At 34.3% G+C, this 26,503-nt stretch overlaps 5 protein-coding genes across 5 annotated transcripts; 1 reads left to right on the forward strand and 4 right to left on the reverse strand.

The window, feature by feature from the left end:
* Positions 1-829: 829 nt before the first annotated feature.
* Positions 830-4,347, reverse strand: LOC106446771 (serrate RNA effector molecule-like). Its single transcript, XM_013888560.3, has 11 exons — positions 3,892-4,347; positions 3,618-3,764; positions 3,266-3,340; positions 3,117-3,191; positions 2,979-3,026; positions 2,819-2,887; positions 1,965-2,726; positions 1,835-1,883; positions 1,496-1,746; positions 1,230-1,388; positions 830-1,108 (listed from the first exon to the last, which is right to left on the reverse strand). The coding sequence occupies exons 1-11, from the start codon at positions 4,266-4,268 to the stop codon at positions 1,048-1,050; spliced, it is 2,073 nt and encodes a 690-aa protein (XP_013744014.2). The 5' UTR covers positions 4,269-4,347; the 3' UTR covers positions 830-1,047.
* Positions 4,348-6,586: 2,239 nt separating this feature from the next.
* On the reverse strand, positions 6,587-7,576 carry LOC106446769 (inactive protein RESTRICTED TEV MOVEMENT 2-like). The gene is made up of 2 exons (XM_013888558.3): positions 7,324-7,576; positions 6,587-7,226 (listed from the first exon to the last, which is right to left on the reverse strand). Exons 1-2 carry the CDS (start codon positions 7,433-7,435, stop codon positions 6,643-6,645), a joined length of 696 nt encoding a protein of 231 aa, XP_013744012.2. The 5' UTR covers positions 7,436-7,576; the 3' UTR covers positions 6,587-6,642.
* Positions 7,577-7,810: 234 nt separating this feature from the next.
* LOC106446770 (FBD-associated F-box protein At3g49020) lies at positions 7,811-9,899 on the reverse strand. Its single transcript, XM_048777780.1, has 4 exons — positions 9,596-9,899; positions 8,540-9,436; positions 8,370-8,504; positions 7,811-8,290 (listed from the first exon to the last, which is right to left on the reverse strand). The coding sequence occupies exons 1-4, from the start codon at positions 9,596-9,598 to the stop codon at positions 7,988-7,990; spliced, it is 1,338 nt and encodes a 445-aa protein (XP_048633737.1). The 5' UTR covers positions 9,599-9,899; the 3' UTR covers positions 7,811-7,987.
* Positions 9,900-11,053: 1,154 nt separating this feature from the next.
* Positions 11,054-12,570, reverse strand: LOC125608206 (glycine-rich cell wall structural protein 1-like). The gene is made up of 2 exons (XM_048778183.1): positions 12,567-12,570; positions 11,054-11,406 (listed from the first exon to the last, which is right to left on the reverse strand). The coding sequence occupies exons 1-2, from the start codon at positions 12,568-12,570 to the stop codon at positions 11,054-11,056; spliced, it is 357 nt and encodes a 118-aa protein (XP_048634140.1).
* Positions 12,571-17,361: 4,791 nt separating this feature from the next.
* LOC106446766 (abscisic-aldehyde oxidase) lies at positions 17,362-23,085 on the forward strand. The gene is made up of 9 exons (XM_013888555.3): positions 17,362-17,746; positions 17,911-19,712; positions 19,788-19,997; positions 20,083-20,301; positions 20,845-21,816; positions 21,901-21,996; positions 22,249-22,347; positions 22,422-22,611; positions 22,690-23,085. The coding sequence occupies exons 1-9, from the start codon at positions 17,611-17,613 to the stop codon at positions 22,917-22,919; spliced, it is 3,954 nt and encodes a 1,317-aa protein (XP_013744009.2). The 5' UTR covers positions 17,362-17,610; the 3' UTR covers positions 22,920-23,085.
* The last annotated feature ends 3,418 nt before the right edge of the window (positions 23,086-26,503 follow it).

The following is a 26,503-nucleotide window of genomic DNA, read 5'->3' on the forward strand; positions in this document are numbered from 1 at the left end:
TAGGTAGATGGTCATAACTTTTTCATATTTGCAGATCTGGTAAGAGAATGGTGGTGTACTGATTTAAATATCCTTTTCATCGTGTCTCAAACCTGTTTGCAAATAACATTAAAGACAAAAATAACAACTGATCTTTATTAAGATTGGAGAAGAAGCAAAGATTGTTTAAGACTAAAAGAGACTATATGATGAAAACAAAGAGGAAGAGTTTCAAAAAAAAAAAAACCGAGAGGAAAAAATAAATGTAGGCGTATAGATAGATACATACGAAGAGAGAGACGTAATATCAATTGTCCAAAATCGATAGAGGTAGATATGCAGGATTAGGCTTGGGTTTATAAAATTTGCACAGTGACTTATCCATATAGCTAACTATACTTTCTTTCATAACGTCTAGTGCAAATTCCCTTAAAAAAGTAATCAATAAGAAGATGGACTTTTTGAACATTTCGTTGAGTGACAACCCATGAACATTTAGTTGATATTGTACCCAACCTTAGACTACGAATATTTGTTTCAATACTCAGCACCTTTTTATTTTCAACATTCCATAACATTTTTCCCACCTAATAATTTAATATTCTTTTAATCTCTATAATAATTACAATTTAAAATCAAAAGACAAGTAAAATTTGCTAGTCATAAGCAAGGCACATAAGACATACCATATATGTAATTATTTCAATGATAAAATGGCTAGGATTTTTACTCAGATTGCTATAATTTCATGTTATAAGAAAAAATAATACATCTTATTTCGCTGTTAAGAGGTTTTGTATAGAGATACAATAAAAAAAACTTTGAAACCAAATAAAATTTAGAAAGCAAATAAACTTCGAAAATCAATCGTGTTTTATTGTTGAGGACAAATTTGGCATGTTGAGTACACAACTAACATGTAACATAAACTTGTTTATTGCTGAGTACAAATTTGGCATGTAGAAAATAGTTTAGATTGATGGTCACAAAGAGTTATAAAATATTGGGAAAGTCTCATTCGTTATATTTCCCAAGACCTGACATCTCTCTATAGCTTTCTCCCTTTGCCTACAAGCTCCTATAATCAATAACGGTTACCTCTTCCTCTGGAGCATCTAGGTCTTGGTAGCTGCATCATATTTTTCGTAACATTAGTTTCTTATAGAAACTACTCTCTTGTTCAAAGGTAACCGACTCTGGGTTGAAAGCAATGTGTGATCATACTCATAGCGTAGAGTGAAACACATTACCTGCGTAGCCGTCTAGGATCCTGTCTAAAGGCCGGAGACAGAAGGAAAGGGGCTGGTCCACCTCTGCCACCGCCTTCTAAAGGAGGGTTGGGTCCGCTTGGGTCCCTGAACATCTGCATAGCAAACTCAGGTGGTGCTGGTACAAATGGTCCTAGTGGCCTGTCCACATCATCATTCAGACAACATTACAGATCACGAGTTAATAACGCTTTATTTACCATAATACTAAGATCATGTGAAGAGTGAGTGGTCATTGCTAAACCTACCCGGCACCGGGAACAGGCATCAGCACTGGTGGTGCGTTCATATCAGCAGAGTAGGAAGGAACATGAACACCGCCTTGTCCACCAAATGCATCGTAACCACCTTCCTCGGGATTTGGACCATTAGGACCGTTACCATCACCTCTCTGCTGATCCTCTGACCGATCAATTCTGTCTCGCTCTCTGCGTCCACCTCGATCATCCCTCAATCTGCTCTCCATGCTTGGTTTACGTCTCATCATGGGTCTATCTCTCTGCCAATGGTATGTTCCACCCACGTAAATAAAACTCAAAATTATAGACTACTCAACATTCGATCAACTGATGAAAAACATCATTTACCTGGCCAGGTTGCTGCGTGGCTGGTTGTCCTCCTGGAGCATTAGGATCACTGCAAATGGCACACAAATATTTCATTACAACCCGATCAGAAATAACAGAAGAGGAAATCCACTAGAAACGGCCTACATACTTCATATAGTTCTGAAAATACAGTTCTTCTCGCACTTTGACAGTCATATCAACTATAAGCTCAGCGTGCTTCAGCTTGAGATGCTTGTGAACAAATTCAGCAGCATGAAACAGTTTCGTGCAGCCTTTAGCTCCACACCCATATTTCCAACCATACTTCTCATCCCTAATCTTTCGGACATGTGGATCTAAAGCTTCAATAGCAGCAGCATCTAGCTTCTCTTTGGCAGCCATCACTTCCAGTGGATCTTGACCTTTCAACCTTTGTTGCCAATGAGAATCAAATTTATCTTCGCCCTCATCTCCTTTTGCATCAGAGCCTTTTCCTTCCGCTCTCACATGCCGCAGACCCTTAGCTTCGCTTGTTTCAAGCTTTCCGTAATAGTCCACACCATGAACACGCCAGAGATACGTGATAAGCGTGTCAAGTAATTCAACACCCTCAAGGCCTTTCACAGATGTCAAACCTCTTATGATTATAACTGGACCAGTCGAGCCACTGTGCGACTTATCTTTTCCTGACGTTTCAGTTTCTGAACCTGATAAAACATTCTCCACGATTCCTTTCTCAGAGTCCAGCTTACGAACAAGGGCTTGTGCTTGTTCAATGTCGGTTAGGATTATCTTTGCATCAGAAGTGAAGCTGGGTGCTTTTGGTGCCGCTGAAAAGTCACTCTCTTCACCTCTTTTACCAACACCACCACCTGCTTCATCCTCAGACTTTGGCTCACTTGTCTTATTCAATGCTGTCACTGCAGGACCTCTGGAACAGATCGAAGTAACACTATGGGCTTTAGCGATGGCAGAATTATCATAATCATAAATGCGGAGTAGAGGCCAAGGAAATGATCTTACAAATCAAGATTCCCGCTCTGTAAGTCAAGTGAGAAGTCCTTCGCCAGCTTCCGTGCATGTTCATTCCTCCTGAAAATTTAAAGGAATAGATAAAGAAAATAAGATATCATATTACACAAAACCGACTAACTGCTGCAATTTTCAAAGGAATTGAACTCACTTTTCTATGACAGTTAGCAAGTTGGTTGGATGATACTTGTCTTTTAACCTAGAAGCGTAACAGTAGATAAGCATGTCAATAGATAAGCAGAATTTCCCAAAAGAAAGCAAACGATGGGAATAGATAGTGGAAAATCACCATTCTTCCTCTTTGTGAGTGTTAAAATAGACACGCTTCTGTGTTGTGATATACTCTGACTTGTATTCTTGATATCTGCAACAGAAAAAAAAAAAGACATTACCCCTGCAGCTTTAAGTACAAAGACAATTTTGCAATTATAACCATACCTGCGTTCAGCTTCTGATGGCAATATATCATCTTCCAGCTCCTGGATAAACTGTTTGTATGACATCAATCCGTCCCTGGATTAAAGAAATACAACGGTGTTTACAGCTATAACAACGGCAAGGGCGTCTACAAACAGCCTCTATCTTAAAAAGTGAAAGAGAACAAAAAAGACGGCTTTATCTGGAACTTAAACAGCTGAAATAGAGATGATAGACTTCAACATCTCAAACATTCACTCTAACATACAACTCTTTACAAGGGATGTATCTCCCTTTCACTGAGCATCATTCATACTTCCTAGTTTGCACATTCACTAGACCAAAAAAGAACATTAGATGAGGGAACTCTGACCTTTGAGTACTTCCTCTGTTAGATGAATCACCATAACCTCCACGACCTCCCTCCCAGTCCTGATAGCGCCCCATGAAGCGGCCAGGAGGTCTTTCATCACCGTAACCATGCCTTCCTCCCATTTCACGGTCATTCTCATATCCAAATCTATCATTGAAAACTTAAGAATCAGAAACGCAATTCGATCTTCTATACAAACTATTAGGCAAGCAACAACGCAACGTCATAGATCAGATTGGCGTTTCCAAGCATATAGGAGATGAAGATTGATTACCTTCTATCGGGAGGTCCATAGCCACCACCACCACGCCGACCATCGTATCCGTTATCGTCCCTCCGGTATCGCTTGGAAGGAGGAGGCGAGCGGCGCAGGGGAGGAGAGTGCCGCCTGTCTCTGTACGGCGGCGGAGGGCTCCCGCTAGGCCGCCTCTTGTAGTCCCTGCGGGGCGGCGGCGGCGGGAGGGGAGAACGGTCACGGCGATTAGGCGGACGTTCTAGGTCTCTGTCGTCGCGCCTCTCGCGGGAATCTCTCTGAGGAGGCTGCTGCTGCTCTTGCGGCTCGTGTTCCTGCGGTGGAGGTGGAAGAGAGGGGGTATTCTCCGGGGGACGGATGTCGACGGAATCCGGCGGAGGGAGCGTCACATCGGCCATTTAAGAGAAGAAGATCGGAACCCTAAATCGGGGTGTCAGGTTTGGTGCGATACACACTCTCACGTTTTATAGGTCTGCCTAGGGATGTTAACGTAGGGTAAAATAACCCAGCCCAGCCCAACCCACAAATAACCCAACCCAGTTTATACCCAACCTGCAAAAACCCAGAAACATCAGGGTTGAAATCCAAACCCAGAAAATAAACCCAATATGGTATAGGTTTACCCGTGGGTACCCAAAGTATTATCTTATTTATTCTGAAGTTTAGCAGTTTTGGCAGGAAACCTCGCTTTTGCGGTTTTGGCGGAAAAACTCGTTTTTGATTTTGATGGAAAAACTCGTTTTTACGGTTTTGGGAAAAAACTCGGTTTTCGGCTTTGACGGGAAAACTCTATTTTTCGATTTTGGCGGGAAAACTCGATTTTTCGATTTTGGCGGGAAAACTCGATTTTTCGATTTTGGCGGGAAAACTCGGTTTTGCGGTTTTGGGGGAAAAACTCGGTTTCTCGTCTTTGGCGGGAAAACTCAATTTTCGGTTTTGGCGGAAAAACTCAGTTTTACGGTTTTGGCGGGAAAACTCATTTTTTGCGGTTTTGGCGGAAAAAACTCATTTGCGGTTTTGGCGGGAAAACTCATTTTTTTGCGGTTTTGGCGGGAAAACTCGGTTTTTGCGGTTTTGGCGGGAAAATTGAGTTTTACGGCATTGGCGGGAAAACACCTTTTGCGGTTTTGGCGGAAAAACTCGATTTTGGGGCTTTCAGTCGGAAAACTCGATTTTACGGTTTTAGCGGGAAAACTCAGTTTTGCAGTTTTGGTGAGAAAACTCAGTTTTGCGGTTTTGGCGGGACACTTAGTTTTATGGTTTTGGCGGAAAAACAAGTTTTGTGGTTTCGGTAGAAAAACTCGATTTTTCGGTTTCGGCGGGAAAACTCGTTTTTGGTTTCTGTGAGAAATATTAGTTTTAGGGTTTTTGCGGAAAAAAATCATTTTTTGGTTCTGACGGAAAAAAACGTTTTTGCAATTTTTATATAATTTAATTAAAATGGTAAAAATCTATATATATAATTGAAAACCCATGGGTACACCATTACCCTTTTGTATTTACCCAACATAAATATGGGTTTTAAAATTAATACCCATGGTTGACCCAATTAATCTTAGATGGGTAAAAACCCAGCCCATTATTAGTGGGTTTGGGTAAACCCATGGGTAACTACCCATGTTAACATCCCTAGGTCTGCCGTTACAACTTACAGTGAACCATGACTCGCATACCTATCTCGGTCTTTAGATATTTTTTTTCAGAGAAAATCAATAATTTATAATGTTTGTTGACCAAAATATTTATCTAATCAAAAGTCTTCAGATTGGCAAAAATAATAATAATAATATCTAATCCTTAAAATTAATAATAATGATATTTAAATTTATCAAAATATTAACAATAATTTTAAAATAAAAATGTATATAAGATTTTTAATTATTTATGTGTATATTATTATAAAATATATATAAATTTTATATATACTATTATAAAATGATTATATAATAGATAAATTTATTTTTTATATATAGATATTACTATTTTGAAATATTTATCGATAAAAATTAAAGATCCGAATATCCAAACTAAAAAAATAAGATATCTAAATCCATATTCGGTTTTGACGGATCCAACATTTTATTATCCAGATTTGAATCCGTTCGCTCTGGATATCTAAATTTTTGGAATGGATCCGGATCGGATCTCGGATCGAATCAGGGTCTCCGATAATAATTCCAGGCCTATCAAACACCATCCAAAAAATAATACATAGTCAAATATTCACACAGATTTAAAACTTTTATATTCAGAAAATAGAATTAAAATCGATCCGAAGCAATTCAAATGCCCGAAAATATCAAAATATTATTTTTTACTTTTTTCTTGCGTCAAATAGTAAACTTTAGATCCACTCAGACCTTAAAGTTAGAGTTTAATCTTACGTTTTGAGCAAACACATAAATCGACTTTTTTTCTATGATTCAAAAGATTGTAAAGACAATACAATGAAGATTAAGAGAATGTATAAATTTGAATACAACAAAGTATCAGTTTTCACCTAGAGAGACTAGGGAAAAGCCTGCTGATACGGTGATTTCATTTCCATCAGATTAAGCTGTAGCTTAGGAGAGGCTGAACGAGTTGGCTATAGTATCATCTTAACATTTTTTTTTTTTTTGGATAAAATTAACTGCATGACTTTGAATTTCTATTTCGTTTTTTTTTGACAAGGTGTTCGTTGGAATTTGAAAACTATTAAGAACAACGTTTCTTCCTTTGATGATTGTTTATTAATTTATGCAAAGTTTATACATTTTATCGTCCATTTTATTAAGAAGAAAACATATGACCAGCATAGAATCCAATCGACAGCAACAGAACCGCAGCCGCCGGAGCAACCACACCAACTGTGAGTTCTCTCTGATTATTCTTCATCATTGTCATATATCCTCCAAGATTCTCCTTGTATGCATTCATTTTACTTCTATAATCTTGCTTAACTCCATCACAAACGTTTCCCTTAAGAGCTTCTTCTTTCTCAGCCCGTTTCTTGTCTTCCTCTCTAGATGGCGTTGGCAATTGAGCTTTCTCAGCATGTTTCTCTAGTTCCGCTTCTTTCTCTCTTGTTGGCTTTGTTGGTTGAACCTTCTCGGCTTCCTTATGAACCGGGGGAGGTGTTGCTGCGGTTGTAACAATGGGAGAAGTTTGTTTCCCCATTGGCTCTAGTCTAGGGAGCTTCACAACAAGACTTGTGCCCACAAATATGGCAGCGATGGAGTCAACATTGATGTTTGCTGGAATAGGGAACTCCTTGCGGAGACGGACCCATCTGCTGGCTCCTGCATGACGTTCTCCCATCACTCTTACCTGCCTCGTTGAGGTTACTTGCACTTTAAGCTGCTCTTTCCTAAACCCTGTTTTATGAAAAACCGATCAAAATAATTCAAGAACCATGAGTAAACAAAAATCACAATGCAAGTAATACGAGAGATTGTTGATTAGTAATAATACCTGGAAGGTTAATTGTGAGAATTTCGAATCCCTGTTCACTTTTCCAGTTAAAGACTGGATCGAACTCATCGTAGATGCGGTTGGCAGTAGCATGATCAGCTTTTCTCTCCATTTTCTGAATTTTCTTGGTTTGTATTTGGATTTGGAATTAAGGATATTAATTTGGGTTATGTTGATAAGAGGGATCCAATCGATTTCTTTATGTACTAATGAACAAATGTATTTTTTCATAAGATGTTTTCTTTGAGGTTAGGTTATTCCTTTACTTAGCCTAACTGTTATGGTCCCCTTCTATATTGTTCTTCCCCTTTTATATTCAAGTTTATTTTCCAATTCTCTAGAAAATAAACAAAAAGGTTGAGAAATGCGTTGCTTTAAAGAGAACAAATAACAAGTTTTCCAGATTGGACAACCAAAGTTTTTCTATAAGATTATGCGTTTTTTTTTTCAAAAGATTCTCTCATTCCAATATAATGCAATGAATTTTGACATCAGCCTCAGTTCCATTTCCAAATTACCAAAAGCTTAAATAGATGTCACAACAGTCTTTACCAACAACCCAACAACGTTTAATCATCAAAATGCACCAGACTCTTACCACTTAAGAATCCACTTCGACTTTTTGAAAGATCATTTGCTAAAACAGCAGTAAACATTCTAGAGATCATTCGGATTCAAACACAAGGTGACATGAGGTCGATCCTCTGGCCACACTAGCCAACTCGTTGAGCATCTCTCGCCTCTTTTCCAACTTTTCCAGCTCTTTCGGCCCGACGTATGCTGGGTCGAAAGTTGCTTTCTTCAACTGTTTAGCATTCTTGAGGATGTAAGTGGCCACTTGTTTCTCATCTTCTCGTTGCCATCCGTAACTTCTCCACACCAATGTCTCCAGATGAAGCAACAGACATTCTGGTACACATTTCGGCTCATTCCATTCCCAGCCCACCGGACAGTCTTCCCAACATGACTGACAACAATGCAATTAATATGATATTAGACCATCAAAATATATATATGAAAAAAGAAGCTCCGGAGTAATTGCTTACGCCATCGAGTTTGAGGGATTGCAATTTAGGAGAGCTATCGAGCATGAACGAAAGTAGATTCCACCAATTTATTCCTTTTATATCTAGCTCTAAAGAGACCAGCTGATAGAAGATGCTTCCGGTCGGATACTTAATCTGTGGATGGATGATTAAGCATTAGTACTAACAACACACAAAGGCAGATACAAAAACATTGTTAATTGAAAGGAAAGACGCTTGGCTGAAGTGAGAGATGCAAGAATGTTCTCATTGTCTATATGAGAAACATCATTGATATCTGCTTCCACAAGCTCTGGCGCATTCTCAATTAGACAGAAGTCAATACCATAGAGGTCTTTGATGCTCAAGTACTTCAAAGATGGTGCATTTATCACATAACCGCCACCATACATATCTTGGCTACCATCGTCTTCTATGGTTAGCCTCTGTAGTGATGGCACCGCAATAGTGTAAGTCTCCACATCAAAACTGCTATATCGTTCCACAACCAAATCTTGAAGCCTAGGGCAGCCAGATAAAAGGTTGCAAACAGATTCTTCATCTTTGAATTCCACATGGCAAAGATGCAGCTCTCTGAGGGCATTGAAACAAACCCGAGAAGGGAAGTCTAAAAGAACGTCTTGGGCGAGCTCTAGTACCTCGAGTGTATTGTTGTAGCTACACAAGACACTCGGAAACCTTACTTTCTTTTGATCATCATGGCAGAGATTTAACACCAATTCACGCACATGGTGTGAAAATGCAATTCCAATCAAGAAACTGATATCCGAACGACCTTTTGCATCTTCAATTTTCAAATGAAAACTTTCGAGAAATGGAGCTTTATGCAAAATCAGCAACCTGTAAACATCATCTATCCTTAACATAGATAAAAATTTAAACTCGAGCTTTGGCACCATCTTCCAGAGAGATTTCCAACGTTTAGACAAAACACTAGTGGCTATGACATCTTCTGTTGGAACATAAGACAATATATGCAGGAGCAAAGCTTCAGGTAACTCACTGATCATGTCCTTCTTCATAGGATCTCGATTTCTCAAACTTTCACCACCAATTTTGCTGCAAGTCTGCAACAATGTTTTAAAAAATAAAAATTCAAATAACTAAAAATATGGGTTTTAGGGTTGAAACAAATTAGGATTTCGATTTTTACAGTTTTATTAAAACCAAAGAAATGGATTCCGACCAAAGCATATAAAAATGGATTTCAAAACAAAGAGACATACCATTTTTGTTACATTTCCGTGAACAGAAACAACAATAATTCCTTCAGATTAAGAATGCAATGACAAACACATAACACAGCCTACACACGAATCTGGCTAAAGCTTAGAGATGTCACACTTGTGTTTAGTAGTAAAATGATGAGCGAGCAGCAAGATAAATAAAGAGACGGAGAAACAATAGTGACAATAAGTACAGAGAATCTGGAGAGAAAGAAAACGAGAAGTCCAGTAAAAGATACTGAGACGGACCGTTTTTCTGTCCAATGGGAGATTGGGCTCTTGAGACTTTTACTTATTTCGAAGTTTTGACAGCCAATATTTAGTCAATGAGGCTTTAATGACTGTTGTTAATGTTAAAGTCCCTATAACTATATTTATTATTTTGCGCTTATTACTTAGATGGTTTTCTTTTTTTTTTCTTTTTTTTCTTTTTTGATCAAAACTTAGATGGTTTTCAAAAACCAACAATTTATGGCTTCAGAATTATAATAATTAATATATTTTCTTCTGAAAAAAGGCATAGGCTTCAGAGTTTTGTAAAGCGAATGACAGTTTTATAACATTTTTAAAATAACTAGGGGCTTAGCCCCGCGCAAGCGCGGGGATCATTAAATTTAATTATTTTTCGTTACCGTATGTTGCAAATGATTTGGTGTAGTTGATGGAGCATTTGTTTAAACTCTGCAGTAGTTGTGTGTATAATTATGGCTATAACTTATAACTGGTGATGTTGTGGATTTTATGAGTTTGTATACTTTGATAGTGTCTTCCCTTCCTAATAATCCTATAATTTATCTATTCTGATTTTGAGATAACAACATGCAATATTATCTTGACCTTTCTGATCCATAGTGACAAAAGAGTCTTGTGGGCAATTAACACTAACATTTTTTATATCAATTCTTATAGCTGCTCTCCTCGTGGGAAATACTATATCGTAATTGGCTGAAAATAAAAACACTAACAGCAAGTCAATATTGTTCAGATGAGTAACTTATGAGAATGTGATTACATTTATTAACAACGAAGGTATTCTCTTCTGAATTGCAACAGTAAGATATTTAAGTAGGCTGTATCCAATACTCCAATATGATGTATGATTTATGAAATTTTTCCAACCATGTCCTTTCATTCTCTTCTTTATACATCTCCACTTCAGTTTAATAGGTCTTCAAGGATGAACATGCGTTGGGTATCTAACCAAGTCAAAGAAATCAAGATTTGTTGCTTTGTAGAACTGGAAATGTCAAAGGCTCTCTCAGCTTCTCAGTCCATACCTTTTAGTTTCTTCATAGAAAGCTTGTTTCCTCTCACTTGTAATTGATATGCTTCAATGTATTCAATGGTAGTTACTGTGTAAAGTAGAATCACAAGTACGTCCTAGTAGTTGAACTGTCGAGTGCACTAAATCACGAGTGTGTTAATATGAGCTCTGATTAACGGTTTCCGCCACCGCTACTACCGCTTCCGTTGCCAGAACCTTGAGCCTCCACCAACCCCAACACCGATTCCTATTCCAATCCCAAAGCCTCCTCCTCCGCCATGTCCTATCCCATGACCTCCACCAGCACCAAATCCACCACCATGTCCAGATCCACCGCCCACACCACCTCCTCCACCACCACCTAGTCCACCGCCTCCCCCAACACCTCCTCCCGCTCTACCACCAACTCCCCCTCCAACTCTAAAACCACCACCATGACCAGATCCACCACCAGCACCACCTCCTCTGCCGCCACCACCTCCACCACCAACTCCTCCAACACCACCGAATCCTCCTCCCGCTCCAAATCCACCACCATGGCCGGATCCTCCTCCATGTCATTAGATACTATTTTCATACATGTCTTCATGAAATGGATCAAAGTAAAGTGGAGTTTTGATTGTGAAGAAGGGGATTCATTAGAACTCTATCAGTAGGGTTTCAAGCGGAGAAGATGAAAAGGTTAAGATCCTCGTCACTTCCGTCTTACTCGGGTCGATACAAATGAGAAAAAAAATAAAGCGTACCACGATGCAATAAAGCCCAGCCCACTGCAAATGAAAGAAATACGTGAAACCAGACGTGACTAAAGCTTGTGTGACGTGTAAATACAAAATGAACTGATTGGTCGATTATATTTGATGACGTGGACAGCCTAATTGCTCACTATATTGGCCTTTTAGTATTGTGATGTTTGAATAAGGGTTCATCTAATCTATTAATTTAAGATCATATTTTTATCTACCATAAATAAATCATAAGAGGATAACAAAATGTGTTAAAAAAAATCTAACAAAATCTTACTTAATTTTTTTAATAATAATATAAAATAAAATATTAATTAATTTTGTAATTAGTAATATAGTATTGATATAAATCAATGTTAACTAAAATTTTATTATGAAAAAAAGAAAACAAAATTATATACTATTTCTTTTATAAATTATATAATTATATTTTGTATTATATAAAAATAGAAGTGCTATATGAATTAAATAAGTAAATTAACAAATTTTATTTTTAAATTTTTTTTCATTTAAATATATTATCACTCATCATTAAAATGGGTTAAAATTTGTAAACTATAAATATTTTTATGCAAAAATAAATTTATTAACATAGGTTAAACTTTTATATCTACAACTATATATTATCTTTTTATTTATTTTGAAACTCTCAACAATATATTGTTTAAAAGACTTATATACAAAATATAATAGTATATAATAATATTTAGTTCATATACTATTTAAAAATTATGTTATTAGAAAATTATGAAATTTTAGTAATTCATTTAAAATGTATAGCTATTAATTTTAGTTATATATATATATATATATATATAACTGTCAGTGTCAGTAATATATTTTTTCAAAACAAATTCTGAATTTTTTTAAATAATTTCTAGGATCGATCAGCGCTACGCGCAGAATATTCTTTACGTTGGATAAATGTTACTCTGTAATTGTACTTTTTTATCGAATTTACTCATGTTTTTATTTGTTTATAATTGTTTATTTAGACAATGTGGAATAAAATAGTCAAATTACCTTGACAAAAAGTATAACTATTGATTCATTTATATGCTACTATATTTGTAGATTAGGTAAACAATATTATCTAAATAAATGACTACAATTTTCTAAATAAATGTTATTGATAATTTTTAGTATATGATTTTAACATTTATTTCTTTATATATAGTATATATTTAGAAAATTGACTATAATGAAATTAATAAATAATCACAAAATATTTATGTTCCAGGGTAATTACTCTTATTATATAAGGAATTTTTATATCATATAAGAATCATTATTGGGTAATTACTCTTATTTATTTTTCATGACCTCTTTCAGTTGAAATTTTTGATGGTAACATATTCAACCTTCCTTTCGTTGAGTCAAGTTAACTTTTTAAATATAATTATTAAAATAGTTTAATATGGTTATGGTATATTTTTATTTTGACGGGTTAGATTTTAAAGTATTTGATCTATTTGTATATATACCTTATATGTTTTTGGTCAAATTGTTTTATATTGAGTCTCTGTTTACACTGTAAAATATATATATTTTTAAAACTGTTTATACTGTACAACTTAGTTTCGTTGTTTTATTTTATTTGTGTTTATACTGTACAACTTAGTTTCGTTGTTTTATTTTATGTAATGTATTTATACTGTACAAATATATATATTTTATTATTATTATATCAGTATTAAATTTCTGTTTGAATATTTTTATGGGATCAGTACATTATATTTTTTGTAAGGAATTATTTTTATTTAAAATATAATAATGTCCTTTGTGTTTTTTAGTTATTGTTCCATTTATTAGATCAAATATTTTTGTTTTCCCAACTACTTCTTTCTGGAAATCTTTTTTTGATTATGTGTTAATTTTTGTTTATGGTTTTCAATCATTTTCTTGTTAATTTTCTAAACTTGATGAAACCAAAATAACAATATCATCAATAGATTTTCCTCCCTTTTTTTTTTCTTTACAAAAGTTTTCTATTTATTACTGAAAACTTTTATATTATTTAACTATATTATGTATATACACTCAATTATTATTTTAAACAATTTTTTAGAACTCTGTTGAATAATTTTAATTAACTTTTTGTTCTCAAAATCAAAATCAACTCAGCATATATCAGTAAACCCCTTTGTTTTTAACTTTGATACTAAGTTACAATTATAGTGCTCTCACTTAAATATAATTATTGTTGTATCTACTCCTTTACTTCTAAAAAATGTTATTTTACCTAAAAAATGTCATTTTACCATTTTTTATTGTTACAAAAGAGTGTCATTTTAGAATTCCAATGCAACTTCCAACTTAGTATTAATTGTATATGCATTAATTTTTTTAAATAATTTTATTTATATCAAATATTAATTATAATTTTTAATTATAACAAAATCTGTTGAGAAAAATTTAGAAAATATTACCAAAAATTCAAATACTTTTATAAAATAATGTATTAATGTAATAACAAAAAAAATTCAAAATTCATATAATCTTCTGAACTCAAAAATAGTAATGTAATTTTTTAAAGTATTCTTGACAAAATATAACATTTTGAAAATAAATATTCAAACTCAAAATGATAATATTTCAAAATTTTACAAAAGATAAAATCATAGATAAAAAAGAATAACTTTTTGAAATGCACCACGAAAAAAACAAACTATATTTGTTGTAAAAATTAAAGCAATCTAATATTTTGAAATCTAAATTGAAAATAAAAAGAAAACTTAATATCATAAATTTTTTTAAAAAAATCTTATATCAATAAAATTTACTAAAAAAATTCAATAAATACTACTATGTACAAAATTTACTAAAATAATAGGGATATATTATTTAAACAAAACATGGTTTTTACTTATAAACCAGTAAAATACTAAAATAACATATGTTAAAGTATATTTATCTTAAACATATTTATTTTCTATAATATAAATATATAAATTTTAAAATGTATTATAGAAAAATGTATAAATTAAAAAAAAATCTGAAAGAGGTTATCTATTTAATTATTTCCGATTGTTATTTTATTGTACATAACTCAAAAATATATTAGTAAGTAATAAAAATTAATAACAAAGTAAAATGTATTCAACAAATTATTATATATCACTGGTTTGAAAATTGGATAACACCAGCCGGTTGGACCGGTCAGACAGTGACTCGACTTTCTAACTGGTTCCGGGTTGTACTAAACCCTGATGAAACTCGGTCAAAAACCGGTGAAACTCGCTAAATCGGTGACCCGGTTCAGTATTAAAACCCCCCATTTTCTCAAATTCAAGTAAAATTTTTTTTTTTTAAAAACTGCAATTTAAAAAAAAAATATCATAAAAATTTCATATTGGTTTTTAAATATTTATCTAAATAAATTATTTTTCATTGAATTTTCATATCATTTTACATTTTATAGTTATGCATATATATAGTTACAAACTCCAAAATTAAATTAAAATTAAAACCCGATTGAACCGGTTGGACCAGTCCGCCACATGACCCAGTTACAATACCGAGTCAATTTCCGGTCCGATTTTCAATATATTGCTATATATTAATAATGTCGAATAAGAAATATAAACAATAATATTATAGAGTAATACAATATAAGACTAAAATGTAAATTATATATATTTAAAACATTTTAATAGTATCAAATACATTTATAAATTGAAAAAAAATATGTACGTGAAATTTTGGTTTTGAATCTCCGAAATAGAAGAATTATGAAACTTATAAAAGGTCTGTACTATAGCGTAAACGGTATTATCAAGCATAAATTACATATGACAGTTCACGTAATACAATCATATATGATTCTTCATAAAGATTACACAATTTTCGATTGAACATTAAAAACCAAAACGAGGAACTGAACCGATTTACCCAATTTGGATCGAATATGCAGTATAAACATAAGAATTTTGTTTCATTTGCAATATCTTTTGTACAATTCTTACAAAATTAGAAATGTGTTTTTAAATAATGTTAAAACCATCTCCAAAAAAAAAAAATTGGTGTAATTTCATTTGGGAATTCGGCCAAAAAAAACACGAACTTTACACGAATTGCCAAAATAAACATGTACTCGAGCCTGGCCAATAAAATCCTAAACTTTCGTTGACTTTTTTAGTTTATTAAGAAACTTACGATTGACTGACCAAAATAACAAACCGTTAACCGACAGTTAAAACTGTGTTAACCCACCGTTAAATACTACCGTTTAGTGAAACGACGTCGTTTTATTCAGTTCTTTTGTTTAAGACAAAATCTTAAAATTGTTGTTGGTTGGACTCGAACCGACGCACTCTTCAACTTAACAAAGGAGAGCTTTGCAACTGGGCTAGTGAGACTTTTTGAAAGATTAGATACAAATTTTTTTTTATTGATCAAAAGACGTGGATGATTGAAATAAAACAAAACATAACCCTAATTTCTCATAAACTCAAAAAATTCTCTAAAAACTTTTGAAAAATCTTTAAATTTCCAAAAAATTGAAAAATAATTATTTTTTGTAAATTTAATTTTGAAATTAAAAATAAACTTTTTCTTTCTTTAAAAAATCAAAAATCTTCAAAAATTTTCTTTAAAAAAAAATCCAAATTTTTTAAAAAATCAAAGAAAATGCAAAAAATTAAGTTACAATTATCAGCTAAAAATTAAATTTTTTTAAAAGTTGAAAATTTTGGAAGATTTTTTTTAATAGAAAAATAATTATTTTAGTTTCAAAATTAATTTTATAAAAAAATTATTTATTTTTTCAATTTTTAGTTTAATTTTAAAAAATGGAAAATTTTGGAAGATTTTTGTTTTTTTAAAGAAAAATAATTATTTTAATTTCAAAATTAATTTTATAAAAAAATTCTTTATTTTTCAATTTTTAATTTAATTTTAAAAAAATGAATTTTTTTGGAAATGTTTTGATTATTTAAAGAAAAAAAATATTTCTAAGTTCAATTTGTTTTTTACAAAATCTTTATTTTTCAATATTTTGTAATTTTAAAGATCTTTTATGTTTTTAGAGAACTTTTTTCAGTGAGTACCAAATAAAGTTAAATGTGTTTGGAACTATATTGAAAACGCCTTTAGCCTAGTGGTTAAATACATTTTCATTTTACCCAAGCAACCCGAGTTCAAATCCAGGGTTCTACTTGTTTTTATTTTCAGATCATGTAAAACAAAAACGACGTCGTTTCAGTTAACGGAACAATAAATGACGTCAATTTTTTTCTGTTAAGTTTGCTAACGGTGTGCTAAATTGGCAAGTCAATAAAGACATTGTTAATAAATTTTAAAGTCAATGAAAAGTTTGGTATTTTTTTAGCCAGTCCAAAAGTTCAGGTTTATTTTGGTAATTCGTGCAAAGTTCGTGATTTTTTTGGTCGAATTCCCAATTTCATTTTAATAAAAATACTAAAAACATTAATGGTGCATGCAAGTTCTGTAATGACTGATTATAAGACTGAAAATGGCAGTTTATTAAAGCTGAAGGTCAATGAATTATTAAAGAATGGATATCTACGAGAATTTATATCTAACAAAGCCAAAAATTGTTGAACAAGGAGGAAAATAATCTACTAACTTTGATTTACTCCAGATTCGACACCCACCATGATAGAGTAATTAGTGTTTATTTGCTTAGAAGAAAATTAAGAAATAATATAATACAAATTTAAAAAACTGAGATTGAGATATCTTTCCAAATGTCAATATTCTCTTTACTCATTAGACTGACTACTGATGGACTGACTCGTGGCGCACAGACAGCCTTCGAGCCTCTGTCTGAAAAAACAAATTTAGAGACAGAGAGAGAGAGAAAGATCTGTGCGTGAAAAAGGCGCAACTATAAGAGAATCCGATACGAAACTCTTTATTCTTCCTCAAACCTTTTTGCTCACTTCAATTCACACAGTTCCTGTGTTTTGAATTCATTTGTTTTCCTGGGTTTCTCACAAATCAAATATCTTCCTTGTCGTCACTGTTTCCGAACATCCATAAAAATGGAAGGAAAAGATTTGGAGTTTGCAGTAAACGGAGAGAGATTCAAAGTCAACTCTGTTGACCCTTCTACGACTTTACTCGACTTCTTGCGACTCCACACTCCTTTCAAGAGTGTCAAGCTCTGCTGCGGCGAAGGCAAACTCTTTTTTTCCTATTTTCTTTTGTACTGTTTTTTAAATAAAGGCCTAAGCTTTATATGTCTGAAACAAATTTGACTTTCTGCATCTTTCAGACAAGATTTTAACTGTCTTGTCTGACTAAAAAAAATGTGTGTTTTTTTTTCTGGTTTTAAAGTGCAGGAGGATGTGGTGCTTGTTTAGTAATGCTATCAAAATACGATCCAGACTCAGATCAAGTGAAGGAACATAGCATAAACTCTTGCCTCACACTTCTCTGCAGCATAAACGGATGCTCCATCACAACATCAGAAGGTCTCGGAAACACAAAGAACGGCTTCCACCCAATCCACAGCCGTTTCGCCGGGTTCCACGCCTCTCAGTGCGGTTTCTGCACGCCAGGGATGTGCATTTCTCTCTACTCTGCTCTTTCAAATGCTCCAGGAAGCCTCACGGTCTCCGAAGCTGAGAAATCAATCGCTGGAAACCTCTGTAGATGCACCGGCTACCGTCCCATTGTAGATGCTTGCAAGAGCTTCGCTGCTGATGTTGACATCGAGGACTTGGGGTTGAACTCGTTTTGGAAGAAGGGAGATAGCAAAGAGGCTATGTTGAAGAGCTTGCCTCCTTACAACCCCAAAGACCATCTCGTGACAACTTTCCCTGAGTTCTTAAAGAGTGTTGTTAGTAATGGTTTGGATCACTCGAGGTATCATTGGACTACTCCTTTTAGTTTAACCGAGCTTCATAACATATTGGAGTCTGCTAATGCCGGAGGCTCGTTGAAGTTAGTTGTTGGCAACACAGGGACGGGTTATTACAAAGACGATGAGGGAAGGGTTGATAGGTATGTTGATATCAGCCGCGTTCCGGAGATTACAATGATCAAGAGAGATGAGAATGGTATTGAGATTGGAGCAGCTGTCACCATATCGAATGCTGTTGATGCTTTGAATGAGGACGGCAAGTCTTTTGCCATTTTCAAGAAAATGGCGGCTCATATGGAGAAAATTGGTAACCATGCGATCAGGAACTCAGGGAGTATCGGCGGGAATCTAGTCATGGCGCAGAGCAGAAAGTTTCCTTCTGATATCGCCACGCTTCTGCTCGCTGCAGATGCGTCAGTGTATGTGTTTAACGGCGGGGTAATCAAGAAGGTTAAGCTACATGAGTTTCTTGACTCGACTCGGGTTTTAGACACCAAACAAGTTCTTTTAAAAGTTGAGATTCCAGCGTGGACTGATGACGCTGGACTGCTCTTTGAAACTTACCGAGCCGCGCCTCGCTCTATTGGAAACGCGTTGCCGTATGTGAGTGCTGCTTTCTTTGCAAGAGTGTCCCGCCAAATGGTGGATGAATGTTTGTTGGCATTTGGTTCTTACGGTGGTGATCATTCGATCAGGGCGACGGAAGTAGAGCGTTTCCTGACGGGTAAATTGCTGAGTCACAGTGTGTTATATGAAGCTATGTGTTTACTTAGAGGAATCATAGTTCCAAGCAAAGGCACCTCTTACCCTGAGTATAGGAAAGCCTTGGCTGTTGGGTTTCTTTTTGAGTTTTTCTCTCCACTGATTGATGATAATAATGGACATAGCAACGGCCGTGTAGATCCCACAGAGTCTCTTCTTCCCTTCCTCTCATCTTCACAACAAGTGTTAGAGAGCAATGAGTTTCAGCCTGTAGGTGAAGCTGTTACCAAAGCTGGAGCTGCAATACAGGCTTCAGGTGAAGCTGTTTATGTTGATGATATTCCAACTTTACCAGACTGTTTACATGGAGCATTTATTTACAGCACAGAGCCTTTGGCTAAGATTAAAAGCATAAGCTTCAGTGAGAACGTGACTCCTGCTGGAGTTTTTGCAGTTCTTACTTTCAAGGACATACCACAACAGGGACAGAACATTGGTTCCAAGACTGTTTTTGGACCGGGACCATTATTTGCAGAAGAACTCACTCGATGTGCTGGTCAAAGAATTGCTCTTGTGGTAATTCTATATTTTTTTATTTATTTAATTGATTTTCTGTCTTTTTTTTTTTGCATACTGATTTCGGCTTTGCAGGTTGCAGACACACAGAAACATGCAGACAGGGCAGCAAAACTTGCAGTTGCTGAGTATGATGTAAATAACTTAGAAGAGCCGATATTAACGGTCGAAGATGCGGTTAAGAGATCTAGCTTCTTTGATGTCCATCCAATGTTTTACCCTGAACCAGTAGGTGATGTTTTAGAAGGAATGAAAGAAGCTGATAGAAAGATACTCGTGGCTGAGGTATCTCTAAATGTTTGTAGTTACACATCCTTAAGCTCTCACTGTCTCGTGTATGTGTTTTTGAAACTTGGTTATATACATCCAGTTCAGGCTCGGTTCACAATACTTCTTCTACATGGAGCCACAAACAGCACTTGCCTTGCCAGATGAAGACAACTGTGTGAAGGTGTTCAGTTCATCTCAAGCACCTGAGTACGTGCATTCGGTCATTGCTACATGTCTTGGCATTCCAGAGCATAACGTTCGAGTCATCACAAGAAGAGTTGGAGGTGGCTTTGGCGGCAAAGCTATTAAATCAATGCCTGTAAGTTTTTTTTTTGAATACCAATAGGTTCGGAGCTGAAGCCTGTAATCTCCCATGCTCTGTTTCAGGCATGGGGGATTAAGCGCATTCGGTTTTTGGTTTCGGGTTTTGGTTCTAAAAATTTAGGATCCGTATTGGTATTCACAAAACTCGGTTCATTTCCGGTTCTTTTTTTGTTCTCCGTTCAGTTCGGGTAACAGTTAGGAACCGGCCAAGATCTAATATAATTTCGGATCCCATTCGGTTTGTTTTTTCTGTTTATTCGGGTTAAAAAGTCAGAAAATTCATGTTTTTAGAATTAAATATATAAAAAAAATTTGGATAAAAATTTGAATAATTCGGATAGATTTAAATATTTTGGATAAAAAGTATTCTAATAATTTGTTTTATAAATAGTATTTTAAAATATTATTTGATTATTAGAAAACTAAATATAGTTAATAATTTATAAGTATAGAAATTATATTATAGAAATTTGGTTCCGGATAAATGAGCCAAATGGTTTGTTTTCTCGTAAATGCTCATTGAGACGTGATGTTTCAGGTTGCAACAGCATGCGCACTGGCAGCTCACAAGCTGCAGCGTCCTGTCAAGATGTATCTGAACCGAAAGACGGATATGATAATGGCTGGAGGAAGGCATCCAATGAAAGTGACATACAACGTCGGTTTCAGATCAGACGGGAAGCTCACAGCGCTGGAGCTTACAATGCTGATAGACGCAGGGATGGAGCCTGACGTGAGCCCGATCTTACCTAGGAACATAATGGGCCCGCTGAGAAAGTACGACTGGGGAGCCTTGTCGTTCGACGTTAAAGTGTGCAAGACGAATCTTCTGAGCAGAACAGCGATGAGAGCTCCAGGGGAAGTCCAAGGCTCGTACATCGCGGAGGCCATCATCGAGAACGTAGCCTCTTCTCTTCAGATGGAAGCTGATGAAGTGAGAAAGATAAACCTTCATAGTTACAATAGCCTTAGAAAGTTCTACAAGCATATCTCCGGTGAGGCGGAGGAGTACACACTGCCTTTGTTATGGGACAAGGTGGAGATATCTTCAGAGTTCGAGAAGAGAGGTGAGATGGTTAAGGAGTTTAATATGCGTAACGTGTGGCGAAAGAGAGGGATCTCTCGAGTACCTATTGTTCATCAAGTTATGCAGAGGCCCACGCCGGGTAGAGTAAGCATCTTGAGCGATGGTTCGGTTGTGGTTGAGGTTGGTGGAATCGAGATAGGTCAAGGGTTGTGGACCAAAGTGAAACAGATGGTTGCGTATGGTCTCGGTTTGACGAAATGCGCCGGAAGCGATGAGCTGATTGAGAGGGTACGTGTTGTTCAGGCCGACACGCTCGGTTTGATCCAAGGAGGTTTCACTGCCGGTAGCACCACGTCCGAGAACAGTTGTGAAGCCGTTAGGCTTTGCTGTGTTATGTTGGTGGAGAGGCTGAAAGTTACAATGGATCAAATGATGATGGAGAAGAAGTCAGGTTCCGTGACGTGGAACAAGCTTATTCAACAAGTAGGTAGCCTAGTAACTCTTAATCGTTTATTTTATCGAAGATTCTGCATGAATAACAGTAATGTTTGAATGTCTTATCATCAGGCGTATGCTCAGTCTGTGAATTTATCGGCGAGTGCATTGTATACGCCAGAGTTTTCTTCCATGGAATACCTCAACTATGGGGTTGGAGTCAGCGAGGCAAGTCACATGCTAAACTATTGTTTGTTTAAATCAGTGTTCTAAAAATCGCTCTAGCCGGCGCCTGATCGACAAGTCAGACCTGAACAAAACAGTTTTTTCAGAACGATTTTATTTAAACAGTCAAAAAATCAGTCTAGGCATCCGACTAATTAGTAATTCTATATAAAGCGCCTAACTAGCGCCTAACGATTTCTTGAACATTGGTTTAAGTGTTGAAGGACTTAAACAATAATCTGATTCTACTTGCAGGTGGAGGTAGATGTACTGACTGGAAAGACAGAGATTTTAAGATCAGATATCATTTATGACTGCGGAAAAAGTCTTAATCCTGCTGTTGATTTAGGACAGGTTAGCTAATCTTTACTTTCTTGTTTCTTCTGAGTCATTTATTTGAGCTAAGTAGGGATGGTTTGTGTGAAAAGGTGGAAGGAGCTTTTGTACAAGGAATCGGATTTTTCATGATGGAAGAGTACACTACAGATGAGAAGGGGCTTGTGGTGCAACAAGGCACTTGGGACTACAAAATTCCCACGGTTGATACCATCCCTAAGCAGTTCAACGTCGAGATTCTCAACACTGGACATCACAAAAACCGCGTTCTCTCCTCTAAAGGTACACTGCGCTCTGACTTTATCTATTTGTGAAAGTTCTGTTTTGATATTAGTAACGATATTTTCATCTGATCCACAGCATCGGGTGAGCCGCCTTTGCTTCTGGCGGCTTCGGTTCATTGTGCAACGAGATCAGCGATTAGGGAAGCACGGAAACAGTCCCTTTCATGGAACTGTAATGATGGAAATAGAGACGTGTCTGGTGTGGATTTTGAGTTACCGGTTCCAGCTACTATGCCCGTGGTAAAGGGTCTTTGCGGATTGTATAGCGTAGAGAAGTACTTAGAAGGGAAGATCTGTGGGAAATAAAGGCAAATTCTTGTTGTTGCTGTTTAGAGCGTTACTATTGTTGCGTCTTTATATTATACATAACTGATGTCGCGAGCTAATGTTTTCAAAGCATGAGCTTGTATGAAAGGAAAGAAGACAGAATAAAGTGAAGATAGAAAGGCTTCAATAATATTTATTGTACGGAGATCATGTGTGTAAGTAACATGAAGAAGTATAAGGGAAACTTATCTTCAAAGGCGAGCTTAGATAAGTGTTATGGCATAATGAGTTTTTTCAGTTGATTTTACATAAGACAGGATGAAATTTGATTTACTTACCTGCCAATAATTTTAATGTCGATATATTGTGATACTAGAGAAAGATTACATAGATAAATCTGTAACCAACAATTCTATCTATTTTACTAGGGTTTATGTTTTATTGCACCTTTGCTAGCTGCTGATGATTTTCTGTAAATTCTTTTTTTTCTGCTAATCTGCATGATTAATTAATAAATCGTCTTCTCCGAAATTTAAAACCCGAATTTCTTAATATAATAAAATCATTAATAAACTCACAATCAAACAAATAGACTAAAAACTTTCATAAACTACCAAAATCTTATTTTAAGAATAAAACCTCAAAATGAAAAATTGATGATTGATTGCTTAAACCATAAATCATCAGAAAAAATCCTTAAAAATTTATTCATTTGCTTTATACTTCTTGACATTAACAAAGATACTAATAATGATAAAATTTCACAAATACTTATAATCCATACATTTAATATATTATACAACATACAATATTATAATATTATATAATAAAATATAATATAAATTACATATATAATAAACAACACACAAGTTTTAGAAACTTACATATAAAGTACCAAATTACTCGAGCACTATTTTTGTAATGCTCTCATATGTGCTCAATCAAAGCATTTCGAAGTGATAAATGAGTTTTTTTTTTAATTTGTAGATTATAAACTAGAAATTGTTGAAATCAGATATGTTCATCAATTAAGAGTAAGAATTACAAGTTGCAGAAATTACGTCTCCAAAATCAGGCTAAAATTAGCCCTAAAAGAACGAGAACGAGATAATATGATATTACTTACGAATTTAGACAATACCAATGATGATACACATGAATATATGTGATTTGGAAAAGGCGAGACTCGTGCAAAAGAAGAACTCAAGAGCAGCAACAACCTTCACTTCATCTAAATAACTGTCAACCATATTTTGATTTTTTTGGAGATTCAGGTACGGTTAACCGTAAATTATGGTATTTTGATATCATTTATAAAATATGTAATATTTAAGTATTTATGTAATTTTCTTTAATTTGTGTTAAGTCTGTTTAATGTATTTTTATTTTGTGAGCTTTATTTATTATATTTTATACTGTGTGAAATTTATTTTAATGTTATGCAATATTTATCCTTTATTTAATTTGGTGTAATTAAGTTATTCTAAATTAAGTTTAATATATGTATTTGTAAAATAAAATAAGTATAAAGACCAAAAAAATAAAAAATAAAATAGTTTTTAAAATTTGAGGCTGGATTGGAGATACTCTAATAATTACATTAAATATTTGTATACAAGTACTTTACTAGGACCAATGCACCCCCTCCCTAACTTAGATCATTTCACTTGGTGCCTTCGTTTTTGAAACTTAATGTGATTTTACTCTCACGAATTGGAAACTATTTGAATGGAAATAGTGTTATCACATTCTAATGCCCTTAGTAGCGATATCAACTAGTAACACTAATCTCAGGGATTGTACATGGGATTTTGGATGGGTTCTGACTTTTAACTTGTTTTCCCAAGTCTTTATTCGCGTCATTCTTGTTTATTTGGCTAGTTGAAATGGACTGCGTCCGGATTAAGAAAAAATATATTATATAGAAGTAATTGATTGAATGACTATGTCATATGACTCATATCTTAGAAATATAATATATACGTGTTACATATGTGAAATAAATAAAATTTTAAAGAAAGTAATCATCTTTTCTTCTTTTTCTGAAAGAAAGTAACCCACGTTTTGTAACAAAATTAAAAAATTCGTATATTTTAGTAAATTATAATATACTCTGTAAAAATTCCACTTTCAACACAAAGTTATTTAACGATTTTGATTTTTAGGCTGCACGACTAAAGTTGTTTTTTTTTTGTTGTTGAATGGAAAATAATGTGACTTCTTTTATCTGTACTTTGGTATATAAAATTACGAAGGTTGAATATATCATCTAAAGAATCTTAGTAGAGTGATAAGATTCCCTAATTAGATTACTTTTCTAATAATGAACTAAAAGATAAAGAGAAAGGATAAAGAAAAGGCCGCTCCTCGTTGTCTCGTAATGCATGTAATTGCTGACTTTTGTTATATATTAATATGTTTCCATTTAAAATATCATGGATGACCTTTAGCATATTATCTCTTTGATTTTGCTTTGCATTGCGATCTTAGTATAATACTAGCTAGTATAATCTTTAATTTACAAAAAGACAAAGTATCTGCATGGCCTCCATGAACTAAAGTAATTTGAGTGTAGAGCATAAACCAGCTCATCAGCTTGAAATAAAACTTTTAATAGTGGTGCAATTATTTTCTTTGGATTTAGAAAATAAACAAATTATCTTCTTTGGAATGTTGTGCACTAATTAATTTTTAAACACATTTACTTTCTCTAGCATCTGATTTCCACTAGTTATTGGTTATGTATTTCAGTTATTGATCACGTGTGTTATAGAGTTCAAATAAAATAATGGCCATATCATATGATTTAACAACTGAATGGAAATAACTAGTCAGTAACAAGCTCATTTGTTTCCTTCATGCGTTAGTTTTTTTTTCTGAAAAGTTATTTTTAATATATCATCTTCCAGTTTTTGACAGAAATTACCAAACAAATAAAAACAGAAAATTTCACCCAAAAAAGTAAAAATCAAAACAGATAAATAAAAGGGAAAATTCATAAATACTTCTTTTTAGTGTTTGTTGCATGAACAATAGTATAATAATTAAAACATTTTTTTAAATAACATTTATTAATTAATAGAATTAATTTTTCTTCTTTTAATTTTTCATTTGAGAATTCTTTTATATTTCTTTCGAATCCTTACACGAGACCAGTTGGACAAAAAAATTAGATTAATCTCTTTTTATGTGGTAGTTTAAATAATAACCTTACGAGATTCGAACCGTAAAATATGTTTTTTCATGTGGTAGTTATTCTTGATTTCTTGTGAAAGATTTTTATGTCTATTTACATATAATACTTAATTCTTTATATATTGATTATGAAACACAATAAAAACATCATTTAATAACTACATCACACATATGTGTGTTTGTATATATATATATATATATATATTATATAGTACTCTTCACAATATATATTTTAATAATGAATAATAGATAAAGAATGAAAACTATCAATATATCTATAACAACATCATTTTTAATTAATTGGATCCTACACCTCTTTTAGTAAAGGTTCACAGCTGTGAGTGCCGTCATCTGGGTTCAAGTACAGTCATTTAGAATGTCTTAAGTGGTAAGAAAACATGGATTCTACGGGTTTTGTGGTGATTAGT

Source organism: Brassica napus, chromosome A4, assembly GCF_020379485.1.
Source record: "Brassica napus cultivar Da-Ae chromosome A4, Da-Ae, whole genome shotgun sequence".
Taxonomy (NCBI): Eukaryota; Viridiplantae; Streptophyta; class Magnoliopsida; order Brassicales; family Brassicaceae; genus Brassica; species Brassica napus.

Coding starts and splice junctions, on each gene's coding strand:
- LOC106446771 (XM_013888560.3), bottom strand. CDS start 4,268: ATGGCCGATGTGACGCTCCCTCCGCCGGATTCCGTCGACATCCGTCCC. Junction 3,765..3,891: donor TATGGACCTCCCGATAGAAG/GTAATCAATCTT, acceptor TTTCAATGATAG/ATTTGGATATGAGAATGACC. Junction 1,884..1,964: donor TATTTTCAGAACTATATGAA/GTATGTAGGCCG, acceptor TGCCATTTGCAG/TGATCCTAATGCTCCAGGAG.
- LOC106446769 (XM_013888558.3), bottom strand. CDS start 7,435: ATGGAGAGAAAAGCTGATCATGCTACTGCCAACCGCATCTACGATGAG. Junction 7,227..7,323: donor TCTCACAATTAACCTTCCAG/GTATTATTACTA, acceptor TTCATAAAACAG/GGTTTAGGAAAGAGCAGCTT.
- LOC106446770 (XM_048777780.1), bottom strand. Junction 8,505..8,539: donor TTTTGTATCTGCCTTTGTGT/GTTGTTAGTACT, acceptor ATCCATCCACAG/ATTAAGTATCCGACCGGAAG. Junction 8,291..8,369: donor AATCCCTCAAACTCGATGGC/GTAAGCAATTAC, acceptor CATTGTTGTCAG/TCATGTTGGGAAGACTGTCC.
- LOC106446766 (XM_013888555.3), top strand. CDS start 17,611: ATGGAAGGAAAAGATTTGGAGTTTGCAGTAAACGGAGAGAGATTCAAA. Junction 21,997..22,248: donor ATGGGGTTGGAGTCAGCGAG/GCAAGTCACATG, acceptor TTCTACTTGCAG/GTGGAGGTAGATGTACTGAC. Junction 22,348..22,421: donor CTGCTGTTGATTTAGGACAG/GTTAGCTAATCT, acceptor TTGTGTGAAAAG/GTGGAAGGAGCTTTTGTACA.